Genomic DNA, 17,808 nt, shown 5'->3' with positions numbered 1-17,808 from the left:
TTTTTTAGCCGCAACTTCTTATCATAAAAAGTCAATAATTTTTTATCAATAAGTTCTTTAAAAAAAGAATTTCCTTATCCTAAAAAAATCGGAGATAAATTTGTGCAGAATGTCAAATATTAAATGTTATAAATATTTAAATATAAAAGATTATATCCATTTATAACTTATCATGTCCACACATAGTATATGCTAAAAATACCAAGCACTATTCTAGGAAATATTTTTAGGCGGGAAAAGTTGGAGTTTCGTCTATTCATTTAGTAAATAGGGGATTCATCCATGTAACTAACTAAATTCACATCCATGTAAACACTCATGTAACCAAAAGACTAGAAATTTCTCAAACAACCATAAGATGGTTTCACATACAAACTTATTCAACAATAAACATGTAAAACATGTAAAGATTCAAACTTTAACACACATGTGAGTATACTACAACATATAAACACACAAAATTGACATAATGTCGAGTAACCTATCACTGTTACTTTTTAGCTCTTCTATGAACACGATTCCGACTCAATACTACCCGGGAATGCTAAAGCTTCATCCTAGAACAAGTTTAAGGCAAAAAGGGTGAGAAAACTCATCTCACAAAAAGATGGATTTTCTAAAAGGTACAAAAGACTAGAACTTTCTTACCTAGAAAGATGGAGGACGGAAAGAGGAAGAATTTGGTGCGAAAATGACTCGATTCGGAGGAGAATTGAGCAAGTAATGGTGTTTTGAAGATTTGTAAGAGAAATGTGTAAAAATGGTGATGGTTGTTGAAGATGGTGTGCTGAAAGTTTGAGGAAGAAGGAGTAGTTTGGGTTTCCTTCATGAGTTTTATGAGGAGAAAGGAGTGGTAGGGTAGCCCAATAGTCATACTAGGCCCAAAATGTAAAATTGAGTCGATATACACTAAAAACACTTAAGACGGATATTATTATCATCGTTATTATTATTATACATCTAAAGCTATATTTTTATAAAAATAAATTTTTAAAGTATAATTAATTTAAATAAAAGGCTAAACCGATTTAAAACCGTAACGAAAAGCGCGGGTGTTACAATTCTACTATCCAAAAAGTGGTGACCGATCCCGATCCTAGGTAGGATCTTAATTTTGTTGGATCTTACAATTCAACTTGGGTCAATTTTTTTCAAAGTAGAATCTTAACCCGATCCTAGGATCCTATGGTTATACGACCCGATCCTACATTATTAACATTTCAATTTCTTCGGTTACTAAAATTTTATATATGACTTTTAAGATAAAAATCAACTATAAACGAGATTAATTAGTATACACGTGCTAAGATAATAGTTCTCTGAGATTTAAGCTTTTAACATATTTTATTTGATAACACAATTTTGTATTTTAGTTAATTTGTAGGATCTTACGATTTTACGATCCGATCCTACCGATTCGATTCTAGGAAGCTCATCAATCAAAAGTAGGATCCCGATCCTAACAACTGTGTAAAAATATATTACGGTGTAATTATGGTAGAAATCAATTTGTTTTGCAGAAAACTTAACTCAAAAGCCCGCTTATTTTTCCCGTCAGTCTCAATGTCGTCATACATATACCATGTACTGTATTTTTATGGTAGAAATGTATCACGGTGTGATTAGTGTATTTGATGATAAATCACATACGAGATATTAATGATATATTGACTTAGATTTCACGTGGGAGCAAAGTTAAGAGGTTGAATTTCACTTATTAGCAAAGTAAATAGATTTATTTACCACTTTTGCGGATTTTAATCTTGATTTTTAGTTGCCAATTGAAGAAGCGTAGTTTACATAGAAATTCCATTGGGTGCTTGGTTTTCTTGTTCATGTAATTGAACTGTCAATTGGTCTCCCTTGTGACGGGTTACCATTTGTGGCGGATATTTTGTGAGATAAAATGGTAACAAAATGGGTTAGTGGAGAAAGGGGACCACATGAATAGTGTTGCAGAGAGAGAAAAAGTGGGTACATTGTGAGGTAAAGTGGTATCCGTCACAAGCTTGTGACGGATATGTCATGTCTTCAATGAGAATTTGTGTTGAACTGTAGGCAACTTTTAGTGGTTATGAATCGCATACGGTCTATTTTATCGATGTACACAGGAAAAGGTCGGGACCGTGTAATTCGTATTGAATACGTATACATATTAGACAAAGCTTTCAAAAACCAAGTAAAATCTCTATATATACAAGTTTGACCCTTCAGTACGATTACAAGGTTAAACTAGGGATTAAGGTAATTTTATGTTTGAGTCAGAAGATAACTGCGTCCAGTGACAACCAAGTACAGAGGTGCGCAAAATTGACCTGATCCTGCACTTTATTACAGGGTTTAGCGGATAGGTTTCTATGGCTAGATAGATTAAGGTTAGATTCTTTCAGGATTTACTGTAAAAATAATTCTTTTTCGTGACAATTAAATAACAAGTTATTATAGATTGACCATTTTAATGTAAAGGGAACACAATTGAATAATACAAGTACTTGTGTATGAATGTTAGTTTAGACAATAACCTCGGCCTTTTATTCAATTATGGATGTATTAAGACTTAAAGTCATAACCTTAACATTATGTAACTGAATATTATTAACGATGAAAAAAAAAACTATGAAATATACTCTCCCGTCTCACTCTTGAGCCTAATTTTGAACTCTGTTGGCTTAGCCAATTGACTTTTAAGTTTTAACCTGAAATACCATGTGTCAGTATTTATTCGATGTTCGATCCAAAATATACTTCCTAGTCCCTTCGTCTCAATCATTTTAGTCACATACTCACATGCTCCTTTTTTTTATATTTTGAGAAAAAGATAATAAAAAAAAAAATCATCCCTGGGTAATGGTATTGAATGTCAGCGAGCACTAATGAGTGACTAGAAGTCTAGAAACATCCTACCACTAATCGGCAGTGGCTATGTTCTCTTTCCTTATCCACACTCTTTAAAAAACCCAAACTTGGATTACTGTTTCCAGCACAGTACTTTTGTACTCTTCTACCCATTTTACCCTCCCTTTCATTTTCTTCTGCCCATTTTACGCCCCTTCCATTCTTGCTTCACTGCGTATTCTCTTTTTGTTCCAGTTTCCCTTTCTTTGTTTCTTTTTATTTAAAAAAGTAACGATACCAACAACTACTTCCTCCTATTCAATATAAAATTTCATATTTTCTTTTCCGTCTATTCTCAATAACTTTCCCTATTTTTTTTTTGTAAGTATTTATATGATCTAAATTTAATTGTAGGGTAGGGTAGTGTATTTGTGTAGTCTATATTTATTTATATTGTGGGGTAATGTTTCCTTAATTTTTGTGTCAAAATGAAATTAGAAGTTTTGATGCCAAAAGTAAAGGACAATAATTAACTAGAACAAAGTGAGTAATACTAATACTAATTAATACTCCCTCCAATCCTCTATTTTCTTCCTCTTTAGTTTGGGCACAAGAATTAAGAAATGGAGTATTATATTGATAAAAAGTTGGGTGGGGTTTGGTGATAGGAGAGATGGATGAATAATTAAGAGTTAAATAATGAATTGTGGGCCACAAATATTAAAGTAAGGAATAAAATAGGATTAAAAGAGTTGGGTGGGTGGACTAATAGGAGAGAGGTATGAATAAAATAAGAGTAAAAAGTTACCAAAAATAGAAAGGGGAAGAAAACCTGAATAACCGTTTTAGGAAATAGGAAAGAATATGATGAATTGGAGGGAGTACTATTCACTAAAATATTAGCAATAATCATTAGAAGAGTAAAAAAGGAGTAACTATTTAGAAGGTCAATTTCACTTAAATTTACAACGTACCATATTTTATTTTATTATCGGACAAGCTAAGCTTACAAGAGTATATTTGGATTATTCAGTGTTTTTTTTTTTTTTTTTTTTGCTATAATAGCATATACACTATTGGCGGGTTATGATTTACGAGTAGAATTCTTATGTAAGACCATCCCCAAGCAAGGTCAATTGGTAGGTCATGACCTTGCTTGGGTCAAGTTAATCACAAATTAAGAAGAGGATTAGGATGACCCAAGGTAGAGAAGGTCAATTTGTGACCTAAGGTAGAGCAAATTGACCCACCAATTGACCCTCCATGTGTCACAATTCTACTAGTTACAACATTTAAAACAAAACAAAAACTAAATAAAGTGGAAGTAAGAGAAAGATTTTGGTGGGGTAATGAATATGGTAAATGATTGGAAATGTTGGAAAGTGGAAAAATGATTGGGTTGGTGACCTAGGTCGCGACTTTCTGCTTGGGAGGGTGAAAGTGGGTCAAGATCAATAAGATGTGATTAAGAGCAAAAATTGAATTGACCCGATTAAGTCGACCTTTTGCTTGGGGATGGTCTAAAATCACTTTATATGAATGTGTAATGCATATAATCATATACTCCGTATCATCCAACAATATAATAATCTCATTTTCTTTTCTTGTTTAGATTAGACTCCCAAGTTCGAATCATGATGTTGCGGTGGGACTTAATGAACAAAAGAAATGTGGCAAAGGTGTTTGAACAGTGAGTTGCGGTGGGACTTAATGAACAAAAGAAATGTGGCAAAGGTGTTTAAACAGTGAGTAGTACATTTGAGATATCAAAGGGTACAAGTACAACTAGGTTGTATAATTCTTAAGTTTTATAATAAAATTTTCGATTTTTGTTTTAAAGATTGTGAGTTTCATTATAAAATTTCTGAGCTTGTTCACTTAAATATTAAGCAAAAATATTACAAAGTTCAAAAACTATACATATAAATTCATTAAATTTTGTGTGAATGTAACTCATAAATCTTTAAAAAAGTACAAAAAAATATGCATGAGCTCTATGATAATGTAACATGAGATACGTGTTCCTTTTTCTTTGAAACCGCATGGGGAATATTTATACTTAGGCTATAAATAAATGATGTTGAGGCATCATCTGTATGACCCTTAGGCCTTAGTGTTTTGAGGGTTTTGGGAGAAAAAAATGGGGTCATTTATACAACTTCTATTAATAACTTCAATGCCAATTATTAAGTTTTTGTTGATGACTGTGTTGGGCGTTTTTCTTGCAACCAAACGTATCGACATCTTGAGTGAGACGGCTCGTCATCACTTGAACCAAGTTCGTTTTCTTTTCATTTGCTCCTTTATGAGAAATTTTGAACAAACGTAAAGAATCAGCTAAGTTCATTAAAAAGATCAGTACTATACGATTTATCAAACTTATATGAAGCTTGCTTTATTTTGATGTGGATTTTATTAGATGGTGTTTTATGTATTCGGTCCGGCTTTGGTGGGTAGCTACATAGCTCAGACAATCACCTTGGAAGGCTTCATCACCATGTAAGCATGCATCTCTTTACTAGTCTTGTTAAAAAGTCATTTTACAAGCATTTTGACTTCTAGTTTGGACTTTGGATTACTAACATTTCAGTTCAGTCGAGTTCAAATTTAGGTTCATTCAATTCAGTTTATTTTCATTCAATGTTCTTTCAGTTCAACTAATTTCAATCCAAAGAACGCAACCTTAGTTCATTGGTATCATGTATGTAGTGTCGTGCTTATAATCTTACGAGCTTTAGGTAAAAACTAGGGGCTAACCTAGCTTATAATTATGAATACCATTTTGCGTGACTTTATCGACTAGGTTAAGTAACGACACACCTTGATACGATAATTTTGTGAGATGACAGGTGGTTTATGCCAATAAACATCATGCTGACATTTGTGATAGGCTCCGCATTGGGTTGGGTACTTGGAAAAATCACAAGAGCTCCCAAACACATGATGGGTCTCGTTGTTTCATCTTGTTCTGCAGGTAATTTTGTTATTTCATTTAGTATATTTCTCGGATTGCATGTCGCCTGTCGGTAGCCCGATAAGGCTTCTCATCCCGGGATTGATTAGTAAGGGTGGTCGCTCTTAAAAATTAAACAAATATACCATATCAAATAAAAATGTTTGTAGTTTGTTTTTCGAATCCTAGATTTAAACTTTACCGTTTTCTATTCCCATGGTATTTTTTAAATCCGTCAATGATCAAACCTTCCTACCTTTATATTTGGCATTGTAACTAGCTAAGACAATTATACATAATGTATGTCTTTTTTGGGGATTAAATGAGTCATAAAAGCATTACGGTACAATTTAGGAACAGAAAAAAATCAAATTTAAAATCTATTCAATAAAACTAAGACATCTTCGGTATAATTCAATAAAACTAAGACATCTCTCCTTTACTAAAGTTTAGTTCCTTATTAATGTAAGTGTAGGTCAGCTCCCATTTCCACGAGCATACCATCCTACTCTATAGAAGGCAGTGGACAACTTTTTAAGTGCTAAAACTAATTTACCATTTCTGATCATGCTTTAGTAACGTATGGTCCATAATTAAGATCAGTATTAAAGTCAAATTAAGCCAGCTGGCCCTTGATAAAACGATTATATCCGTTTTAATTGTAAAACGAGTAACTATTACCCGATATTTAGAAGAATGGGACAAAGAGTTTGTTACTCTCTAGACATTATGTTTTTTGTCTTATTTATGTATTTGACTTGTTTTATTATCGGGATTTTCTACATTGTACCCTCGTAATTTTTGCGATTTCTACATGGTATTCCTTGGTTTTTAAAAACATCACTGGTACCCCTAAATTTTTAAAAATTTTCACAAAATACCCAAGCTAGTAAAATTTGAGTATTCTAATCGTTAAATTTAATGAAGAAAATATATTTAAATTGAATCGATAGAATCGGTGATAATGATCTGACAAATTATTGCCAAAACATTAATAGAAAATGCATAAATAAACATCTAGAAATGACGAATTGGAGCATTTTGGGTATTTTAAGAAGTTTTCATTAAATTTAAGGGTACTAATAATGTTATCAAAAGATAAGAGGTACCACGTAGAATTTAAAAAAGGGTTTTTCTAACGTGTGCCCTTAGGGCACACATTAATAATCCATATATGGCAAGATTATCAACATATTCTCATTAAATATGGTAAATATGAGAATATACTTGAGTATTTCATTTGAATATGTTGATAATCTTGCCATATATGGGTTATTAATGTGTGCCCTAAGGGCACACGTTAGAAAAACCCTTTAAAAAAATACAAAAGTGTCATATAGAAATAATAAAGACGAATATATCCGTTTTAAGCAAAAAATGGTGAAATTAACCTGAAGTCTGTTGCAATAGTGCAATATGTTTTAAGACGAATATATTTTTCAACTTTATGCATTGGCTGGAATATATTTTGCCTATGTTTCCACTAATACATGGGTCTAATCAAATAATGGAACCGCTTTACACAATGACACTCTTATTCTATTGCACTAGTTCTTGGCTTCTTGCTAATTAAAAGATGTTGTCTCAATGATATTTTTAACCATTAATTTCAAATATCATCCAAGAACAAACATATGGAACAAATTCCATATTTATACGTATAATATACTTCTATGGTTGTTGAGGAATATGCGAAAAAAATATATGATACTTTAGTAATAGATATTGTGACTTGAGGAAAGTGTCTAGTTAAAAGTTTAAAACAACGGTGTTACTCTTTCACATACGACTTTTTCTCTTTCACATACATTTTATTCACATTGTTTCCAACCACTAACCTTTCCTCACTGAAAACCTTGTTCTCTTTCTCCTAAAACCTAATTCAATTTCGCTCAAATTTTTAAATTATGAATCTTAATTCTCATATCAAATTAATAATTACTCAATTTATAAATAATCTAAATTAATTTGCTTTGTATTTCACAAAATTGTATTGTGTAATTAGATTATTTTGTGTTGCATAAAGCAGTACACAATCGGCTGTACACAACTGGCAATTTCAACAAGATTTAATTGCTTGTCAAATTGATTTAGGACAAATTTCTTACGAAGAATTTCTTTCGTCAGAATGACCAATACAATGTCATTGCTTGTCAATTTAAGATTTCAATCAAATTGTCATTCAAAACTTAATTGTCTTGTCAATTTTTTTTTTTTTTTCAATTAATGAACTTAAACATACATGAGTGAACTGGGAAGATGTATGATGTGCCATTGTAGTGGATGGGGACATGGTTCTGTGCGGATATTGCATCGGGATTGACTAGGGCCAGAGGCCGCGTGAAGGCTAGTTCATTGATGGAGTTATAGCTGTGGTGGTCGGTTGGGGAAAGAGGCTGGTGTCAGGTCGGCGAGTCGCTGGTGATAGAGGTGGTTAGTCGGGAATGGTGGTGTCGTGGTGGTGGCAGTTGTGGGGAAGGGTTGATTAGTTTCTTTAATTACTGGGGTATAAATGTAAAATGTAGCATGAGAGACCAGGGATGAGAGAGATAGGGGAAAAAATGGAAGGGGTAAGAAGGTAATTTGCGTATGTGAATGAGTAAAATGCGTATGTGAAAGAGCAATACCCTAAAACAACACTTGATGCCAAGGTCAACTTCTCTTTTGCAATTTTCCTGTTAGAATTCTTGTGTATCGTTTTAAAATGAGAGATAAAACAAAATGTACTCTGTATGTAATAACTTAATCTCATACTACGGTCGAATATAAAAGTTTCATTAACAATATTATAGGAGTAAATAGTGAAGTGGCAAGGTAAAGTTGTCACAAATTCAGAATAAGGCTCTGTTTGGCAGTACGTTTCAGGTACCTGATTTGTCTCAAGTAGCTTTTTTGTAAAAAATTTCAGGTACCTGATTTTTTTTAAAGTGTTTGGCAACTACCTTTTTTTACCTGAAAAGGTACCTGAAATAAAATGCTACCTCATGTAGCATTTGAGAAATCAGGTACCTGATTTCTTTTTAACTACCTATTTTACCCTTATTTTTCTTTAATGTTACCAATTAAAAAAAAACCTCATTCAATTCAATAGTTCTCCAAAAAAAATTACCACTGCCGTTTCACTATATTCTTGAGCACTCTTGGCCTCAAAAAAAAGTGAATTTCTTCAACACAAGTACAAGACTTGAACATCGGATTGCTCCGCCGACTTTAATTTGGGATGCAACTTAATTAATTTCTTTTTTCTTATGTACGAGTTTAATAGAGAATTAATTTTTTATCCATAAAATACATTTTTCGATGATATATTGTTTTATTTTATTTTTTTTCGTTTTACCTAATTGTTGATATATTAATTATTGTTCTCATTTTCTTTGAAACATGTTGGAGACTTGTACATATATATTGATAAAATTACATTATGACTTTATTACTAATAACGCCAACGCCAATAACACAAAAATAATAGTAAAAACATAAACGATAACAATAATAAACCATGTCCTTTTACGTCATTTCGTCAAATATCAGCTACCTTTTCAGGTTGTTTCCAAACAGTTTTAATAAAAATCAGCTACCTTATCAGCTTTCAGGTTTCAAGTACCTTTTCAGATTTCAGGTACCTTTTCAGCTAATTTTGCCAAACAGAGCCTAAATGAATAATATACAAGAGCCACTTTAAATTCTTGAGTAAGATGATCCATAACTCATACTGTAGTTTTTTTTGGTTTGCATGTCGGTGCATAGTGGAGGACCTTCTTATGCGCGGAGCACTTATGTTAGAAAAGAGCCGGCCTTATTGATCTTCTAAGTCCATATAGTACATTTTATTGAACACATTATATCCACCGTTATTGGTCCTGTCATCCCGGTGTTGGCGGGTTAGCTAGTTGCCTAGTAGGGATAATCCCTCTTGAAATTTGAATAAATGTTATTTTTCGAGTCCCGGAGTTAAAACGTTACGATAATTTTCAGTTCTTATTGTAATTTCTAGCTCCGTCAAGGCGTTAATGATCACACTCTTTTAATGAGACAATTATGTAATTCATGTCCTTTTTACAAGTACACTAAAAATATTACGGAGTACTAAATGTTAGATGTTCGATTTTCTCTCTTTTAGTTTATTCCACACACTTCCATCGGGAACTACTCCGATAAGTTAGATAAACATCTTCGATATATAATTATATAGAGTACTCATTATAAGTGCACTTGAGCTCCCATTGTTTTAATTACTACTCCAACTACTTCGTATTTGTTTGTCATTCTTTATTCTGCGAGTTGTGAAGGTTATTTTAATCAAAGATAAACAAATTAGGACACAAATTGATTTGAATGCTAAGAATTATTAGCATTTGTGTTCATTCTTTAACAACGTATGGTCCGTAATTAATATTAGTATTAAAGTCAAATTAGCAATATTTATGTTTCTCAACTTTATTATACATTGTTTAGAATATATTTTGTCTATCAAATAGTGGAACTGCTTTGCACACTCTTATTCAATGCATTATGAGCACTACTTCTTGTAGTCGAGCCTACTACTAGGACACAAGTTTTTAATACTCCTTCCGATTCAGACAGATGTAAACATAAGCAAAAAGTGGTTATTTAAGAAAAGGTGAAAAAGTAAGGGGTAAAGTAGGAATTATTGATTGGGGCCACATGAGTTTAGGTGGATTAAATAAGTAGTTAGTGAGTGGGTGAGTGGATGATAAAGTTGTAAATAAGTAGTGGATGTAAGGTTAATTTAGTTATTTTTCATACCAAATATGGTATGTTACCATTGGCGTGGTTCATCCATTTTAGGTAAGTGTTACTATCTATCTGGATCGGAGGGAGTATTTTCTTATCGCACTGAACCATAAAGGTAACAGCAATAGTACAAAAATAAGGATCTGAGCTTGTTTATGCTGAAGGTAGTGGTGTGAACCACGCCACCCACGACGTGACGACACTCGCCCACGGAACTCCTGGGAGGGGCGCTAAGGGTAAGATAAGTGACCCAAGTTTTACCAGAATCATGTATAAAAGGGAACAAAAGTATGGCATATATATTTCTGTGGAATTAATACATTACAATTTACAACAGTTAGGTTAAAATTTTTTGTCGAAAATGTCACCGTTTTACAACTGCTGATATAGAATTATGATCCAGTATTTTTTCCATCATACACAAATAAGTTGATGTAACCCCTGCACAGGGAACCTTGGGATATTGCCCATCATTATCATTCCTGCAATTTGCAATCAACCAGGCAGTCCCCTCGGAGCAGCGGCTGTCTGTAATCAGCACGGTCTAGCTTACGCTTCACTTTCCATGGCGGTAATAGCTTCTTAGCATTACAGTAATACCTTCAACAATGTGTCAAACATATTGCAGTGTTACTAACAGATCAACTAACTTCTACTTCCTATATTTAGATGGCGTCAATCTATCAGTGGCTCTATGTTTACAACATTGTGAGGATCTCTTCAAAGAAAAAAGTCGAAACCACAACCGCCGACCGTTGTGATGGCATTGACAAGCAATCAGGTGCCGCCACAGTGCTGAACATCCCTGACTCTGAACGTGTCAGTTCTTCAGAGTTTACTCAAACAGCAACTGTGGATGTCGTAGAACGACTTCCTTCTACACATCAGTCAGCTGCAGGTTCTATAGACCACTTCTCCGGCAACAAGTTCATGGTACAAAAAACTCCCCTGTTTTATAGACCACTTATCCATTACCTATAACCACAAATGGTCCCCTCCTCTCTCCTTGGTTTTTGTGTCAAAGGTAAACAACTGATTGGGACGGAGGGAGAATTTATATAAACTTTTTGTTTCTCAAAATTGCATTTTGATATTTAATTTAACCAATAAGGTATTTCGAAGAAATTATCGAGATCTATAACACAAGCTACATAAGATTAATTATTTCATCAAGAGTTTACGTTACTCACTCTGTCTCTAATCATTTGTTTTACTTTTGCTTTTTTTATTCTTTTAACGGGAATTGAAAAAATAAACGAATGACTCAGACAGGGAATATAATTTGAGAGACGGAGGAATCGAGGGGGTATGAACCGATATGTTCTTGCTTAATTGGGCTTTATGTTGCTACTATGATCTGACTAACTGTGTTATGAGCTTCTTGGCAGATTGCAACTTCATTCAAGATAAAGCAGGGTTTAAGAAATACCTGCAAGAACATCAATCTGAAAGCAGTATTGGCTCCTACTACAATTGCTGCGGTAACATAGAAAGAATCTCTGCTTTCACTTTAATCTCCATTCTTTGAGAAATTGACGAACTCAGTACTTGCATCTTTCCTGATCTAGGCAGTCGGATTTTTCATTGGGATGATTCCTCTTTTTCGAAAGCTCCTTTTTGGCAAAAATGCACCTCTACGTGTTGTCGCAGACACTACTTCTATGATTAGGTATGCAATCTGTCTAATATAGTAATATCACAATCCTCAAAGTTAGCATTTATTTAAAAACTGACTTATGAACATTCTAATCTTGTACTTGACATGTTCTGCATACAAAATTTTGTTCATTATTGAGAATCAAAGCTAATTGTACCATAATTTTGTTCAACAGAGATGCAGCCATACCATTGGCAACCTTGATAATTGGCGCAAACCTCCTTAAAGGTAATTAGCTCAATTTTATTAATTACCGAGAATCCAAGATAACATCATTGATTTTCACTCTGAGTTTCTAATGGAAACTGAATTTTTAACAGGTTTGAAAGGATCGAGAGTTAAACTTACAATTATTCTTGGAATAATAGTAGTTCGCTACATAATTCTTCCACTGCTGGGCATTCTGGTGCTCAAGGGTGCGGTTCGTGCAGGCTTTGTGCAATCTCATGATATACTCCTTCAATTTGTTATTCTGCTTCAATATGCCCTCCCGCCTTCAGTGGCAATCGGTATGCAACAGTTTTTGCATAGTTTCCCATGACACTTCTTTCATTTGATCGTTTCAGAACTCAACAGACATTCACATACTAAAAATTCATCCACAGCAAAAAATCCCAAACTTTGGACATGACCAGAAGGACCAGATCAGAATGACGACCAGAGATCCCATTTAGAATGGAAAAGAACAGAATTGATTTAATTGACTAAATCTGATGGGTACCCGACCTGGACTTTGTTGGACTCGATATTGAATTAATCCAGAAATGCCCAACCCAAAACCACCGGAACCAAAACCAACCAACCACGAAATTGATACAAAATGATCATATGAATTTGCATTTGATTTTATCGGCATTACAAATAAAAAAAAAAGTTAAAATTTACGACGCAAAATGGACCATTCATACCTGATTGTCCTGACTATTAACCCTTGACCAGAGAATAACCCGACTGGACTAAACTGAAGTACTGAACCATACCCTAAATCATCCAATAATCGAACACTTCACAACACGTGCAAAACGACCCAACTAGAAATGCATAGTATACCGAGATGGCCAAAGAACTATATCTACCTGAATATAATGACCCCTTTGTCAAATGACCACATATACTAGCATAGTCGTACATACCATCTCACATCTTTCGAAAAATAACTTAACTCATTAATAATGTTCAACAGCAACCATAACCCAGCTATTTGGAGAAGGTGAGAGTGAATGTTCAGTTATCATGCTTTGGACTTATGTTGTCGCCCCTGCGACAGTCACTCTTTGGTGTACTTTCTTCCTGTGGCTTCTATCTCACTAAATACTGACATCACTTTCGCATGCTGCTGCTGTTTGGAGAAGTATTTTGAAGAAAAACAAGAAACTTATATTATTGTCCTTGTAGCAAAAACCTCCTTAAGACTTTAAGAGTATACACACTCTTCAAAAACAATGATAATACTAGTATTTATAATTGAAATGAGAATCTCAAATTGTGAATATCATTTACAACAACATTACCCAATGCCAAAATGGCTCCCGCAAATTGTAGGGTAGGGGGTCGGATGTCCGCAGCCTTACCTTTGTGTTAGCAACACAAAGAGGCTGTTTCCGAGTGACCCAAGATGAAAATTGCGTCGAGAACTACATCGAAGGACCACTACTTCACAAGAGAAAGAAGCGCTGCCACTTTAGTGAGTCATTTTGCTTTATTCCATCATAATCCAGAACCAAAGAGTAATGAAGCTTTGGCTCCATTGGAAATATGGAAACATGTGAATATCATTTACATACCAATAAAAAAACACTTAAAGTAATAGCAGCTTATAAAATACTGCGCAGCTCCGTGTTGCACATTTACCTTATAGACAGGGCTAAGTAACTAAGTAACTGCAGATCCATTTCCTGTGTCGTTCTGGTCTTCCAACGCTTCAACATATTGCCTGTGTCAGATCTAGCAATTATGCCAGATATCGAGAGCTCGTAATAAAAATTTAAGAAAAACGGAAAAAAATATCCACGAGACGGCCTAACACGTTAGGTCAACCTATGAACATAACCTTACAAGATGAGAAGAAAACAAGGATATTGACTGATCACACGTGAAATAGCTGACCTGCGGTCGTGTAGGAATGCAAGCTGTGCCTGGAACACAGTTACACAACTGAAGATTGGTATGAATGGTGTGGTATATTGCGCAACAGTGCTATACAAGAAACACGGCGTATTTTCTTATACGGAATAACCCACGGAGTACAAAACAAGCGAAATGGCCAAACCATTAGACGGGAAAAGAATGGTTGAATGAAATTCGGAAAAAGATGCACCAAAGGCTAACAACACAATCATTGCTAAAAGCAACACATGAAAAAATGTACAGATTTGACTCACATCAAATGCAGTAAATCGTCTTATATGGACACTATCGCAGAAAGGAATCCGAATAGTTATGTAGTTCTCACTTAATTATATGAATAACGAGCTGACCACATTTGTTTTAAACCATCTGTCGTAACTTGACAAGTTTTTGTAACATCCAAGTACAGTTGTCACTATTCACGCCATTTTCCTATATATATCAAGTTACAAATGGCAATGTTCGCAAAAGGAACAACAGAACAACTAATTACTAATCAACTTTACTCCCGCATTTATCTTGCCGAAATAAATTATGTTACTCCGACACTTACTTGGCCGCCGTGTCGCATGTCCGACACGACGCATCGGCACTTCACTTTAGACAAAAAAAAAGAACTCGAACAATATAGCCGTATCCGTCACTCGGACACGTGTCAGACACGACACTACGACACTATGCCAGGACACGTGTCAGACACGACACTACGATACTATGCCAGAGAGTAAGGGTAATACAAAAATAAAAGCTCAGTGACATGATATGCATTTAACTTTCCATATTCCCAATGGAGCGAAAGACTAATTCCTCTTTGATTCTGAATAATGATGGAATAAATCAAAATGGCTCACTAAAGTGGTTGCGCTTCTTTCTCTTGTGAAGTAGTGGTCATTTGATGAAGTTCTTGATGAATTTTTCATTTTGTGTCATTTTGAAACAACCTCTTTGTGTTAATAATAGTCGGGTCCAAGACCCGACTCATACCCTTCGGGTTGGACACTAATGGGACGGGTATGGGTCTTAATTTTTCGGACCTATGGGCATGGGTCAGATATGTGTCCATGCTACCTAGCTATAGTACTCCATACTTTATTAGCAGGTCCCCCCATTCTAACTAATCACTAAATGCAACCTGTCAATTGGCAATCAATGAAAATGAACAAGAGTAACTGAAACTCCAAAACTAGCACCGTCCGACAAGCTATTGAAAGAAAAGTTACTGCCGGTTGGCAGGTCTTCATTCACTCAGGAGTCGGGACCCTAATTGATTAATTTTCTTCATTACCCGACTCTTCCTAATTGTATAGCTCACATATCTTCTTTCTCATGGAACTAATTCACATTTCAGTGCAGTCCAATGCTTTAACACTTGGAACTGTACTTCACAAAGAAATCACTCTATCTAAACCGTAATTGATACCTCTACGACATGATACTCTCTATACATCAGTTTAGTTCAAAAACGCAAAATACTCGTGTCGGACACACAACACCATTATCCATACTTGCGTCGAGTGTCCGACACTACGCAGTAAACAACAGCATGTATCCAAATCAAACAAAATTCAAGTCACAGTCACACAGTGTGCTAAAGTCAGAAAATAAACCCTAATTATAGACAAATTATAGAAAACTAACTCTAATTGTAGACAAATGACCGGGACAGAGGGAGTACTTCTTTACCAACTCCGACTTCTCCAACGCAACAATCAATGGCAGCGAAACTGGCATATACGTAACCATATACTTCTCCACCGCCGCCAATTTCTTCTCAAAATCAAATCTCTCCATCATCATCAGCATTTCCGATAACGTCACCGCACGCAACAACATCGTGAATCCGAACACATGGAACAACGGCAAAAGAACGAGTGAAATCGGCCGAGTTGACGGAGTCTCCTCGTCCTCCTCGTGACACTTATTGTAGTATATGAAGATTCGCGCGATTAGGTTTCGGTCAGTCAACTCGACTCCCTGGACTCGGCCGGTTGTCCCGGACGAGTAAAGAACAACAGCGAAATCGTCTTGCGACGCGGTCGATGACGGTGAAACCGTGAAGTAGAACTCGGACGAGTCGGGGAGGATAACGGTGGCGGAGGCGGTGTGGAGAGCATGGGTAACAGGTCGATGACGGTGAAACCGTGAAGTTGACGGCGGGGTAAGAGGATTGGAGAGAGGATTGGCGGGGAAACGACGACGTTTAGGAGAGAGAAGTACAGGACGGGGAGGTGACACGACGAGTGCCTCGCGGCGGGCGGTGATTGGAAGGAGGGAAGAAGAGAAGGACTGAGAGAGTCGACGTGGCGGAGGAAGGATGAATAGGAGAGAAGGGATGATTTAAGTGGCGTCGACTAGGAGAGGGGAAGAAAGGGAGAGTGCATAGTGTACAGGGTAGGGGTGCTCACCGGTCCAAAACCGGACCGGACCGGATGAACCCGCGGACCGGATAACCACATATCCCAAGACCGCAGATCGGACCGGTTAGAAGGGGACCCGGACCGGACCGGACCGGAACCCTTTAGGTCCGGTTTTTTCCGGGTTTGGACCGGACCGGTACTAATTTATAAGGCAATTTAGTTTTATTTTTTTATGTGGACCGGACCGGACCGGAGACCGGTCGCCATATTTTTTGGGACCCGGAGACCGGACCGGTATGTATCCGGTCTGGACCGGACCGGACCGGCCGGTCCGGTTTGCCGGTCCGGACCACTTTTTGTTCACCCCTAGTACAGGGACCGGATTAGGGATGTCAATAGATCGGATTTGGGTCGGGTGAAGCCTCATCCATCATCCATCCGTCCTTTTAAAATCTTGTCCAACTCGTTCGTCATCCGTGAAACATATCATCCATCATCCATGGATGAAACGGGTGGATCGGGTGATAAACGGGTGTTGTGTATTTATATGTTTCAAGTTACAAAACATGATGATTTTTTATTCTCTACAAAAATAAAGTTAGATTATTATTTTACTTTAACTTTCTAATGGGTTGGTTAACAAAATATCTATATTAAGAGTATAAAAATAAGAATATTGTAACACCCGCGAATTTCCCATTGTAACACCCGCGAATTTCCCATTTTGACATTTAAAATTTATTTAGCCGTTTAATCACCTTATTTTATATTTTTAAATTATTTAATTTAATTAATTCCTTTCAAGCACGATTTTAATGAAAAGAATATTTTTAAAGTACGTATTATTAAATTATATTTCGAGACATAATTTATATGAGAATAAATGTATACGTATTTTGGTCGGATAATAATAGTGACGGTAATAATAATAACTTCCATCTCAATTTCCGTCTAGCTATAGACCGTCACATTTCTACTGGTGAGACTAACCTTTCTCGACCTACCCTATTTTGACAACACGAATTGGGTTTATCCAATGAAAACTTTCACTATGAATTTGAAGTTTTATACAATTTTCACTAGTTTTGAATGAAGTATAATATCTAGTTTTGCTCCTACAAACA

At 35.5% G+C, this 17,808-nt stretch overlaps 1 protein-coding gene and 1 long non-coding RNA gene across 5 annotated transcripts; one reads left to right on the top strand and one right to left on the bottom strand.

Moving 5' to 3' along the window:
- The first annotated feature begins 4,864 nt into the window (after nt 1–4,864).
- On the top strand, nt 4,865–13,701 carry LOC141602211 (protein PIN-LIKES 3-like). Its single transcript, XM_074422517.1, has 10 exons — nt 4,865–5,113; nt 5,255–5,334; nt 5,685–5,809; nt 10,993–11,114; nt 11,213–11,476; nt 11,932–12,024; nt 12,112–12,212; nt 12,376–12,428; nt 12,521–12,709; nt 13,384–13,701. The coding sequence occupies exons 1-10, from the start codon at nt 4,976–4,978 to the stop codon at nt 13,509–13,511; spliced, it is 1,293 nt and encodes a 430-aa protein (XP_074278618.1). The 5' UTR covers nt 4,865–4,975; the 3' UTR covers nt 13,512–13,701.
- LOC141602216 (uncharacterized) lies at nt 10,817–17,093 on the bottom strand. Of its 4 annotated transcripts, none has more exons than XR_012524386.1 (4): nt 16,003–17,093; nt 14,052–14,133; nt 11,973–13,539; nt 10,817–11,143 (listed from the first exon to the last, which is right to left on the bottom strand). It is a non-coding gene; the product is annotated as an uncharacterized LOC141602216 (long non-coding RNA). The 4 variants fall into 4 exon arrangements; XR_012524387.1 differs by having other exon boundaries at nt 11,973–13,108; nt 13,233–13,539; nt 14,052–17,088; XR_012524384.1 differs by having other exon boundaries at nt 14,052–17,092.
- Nucleotides 17,094–17,808: the final 715 nt, after the last annotated feature.

This window comes from Silene latifolia, chromosome 1 (assembly GCF_048544455.1).
Source record: "Silene latifolia isolate original U9 population chromosome 1, ASM4854445v1, whole genome shotgun sequence".
In the NCBI taxonomy this organism is placed as follows: Eukaryota; Viridiplantae; Streptophyta; class Magnoliopsida; order Caryophyllales; family Caryophyllaceae; genus Silene; species Silene latifolia.
This window is presented reverse-complemented; position numbering and strand designations above follow the sequence as displayed.

Bases quoted from the DNA above. Each gene is read 5' to 3' on its own strand.
- LOC141602211 (XM_074422517.1), top strand. From the start codon at position 4,976: ATGGGGTCATTTATACAACTTCTATTAATAACTTCAATGCCAATTATT. The intron at 11,115-11,212 runs GTAATAGCTTCT...TCCTATATTTAG, and splicing joins ACGCTTCACTTTCCATGGCG to ATGGCGTCAATCTATCAGTG. The intron at 12,429-12,520 runs GTAATTAGCTCA...AATTTTTAACAG, and splicing joins TGGCGCAAACCTCCTTAAAG to GTTTGAAAGGATCGAGAGTT.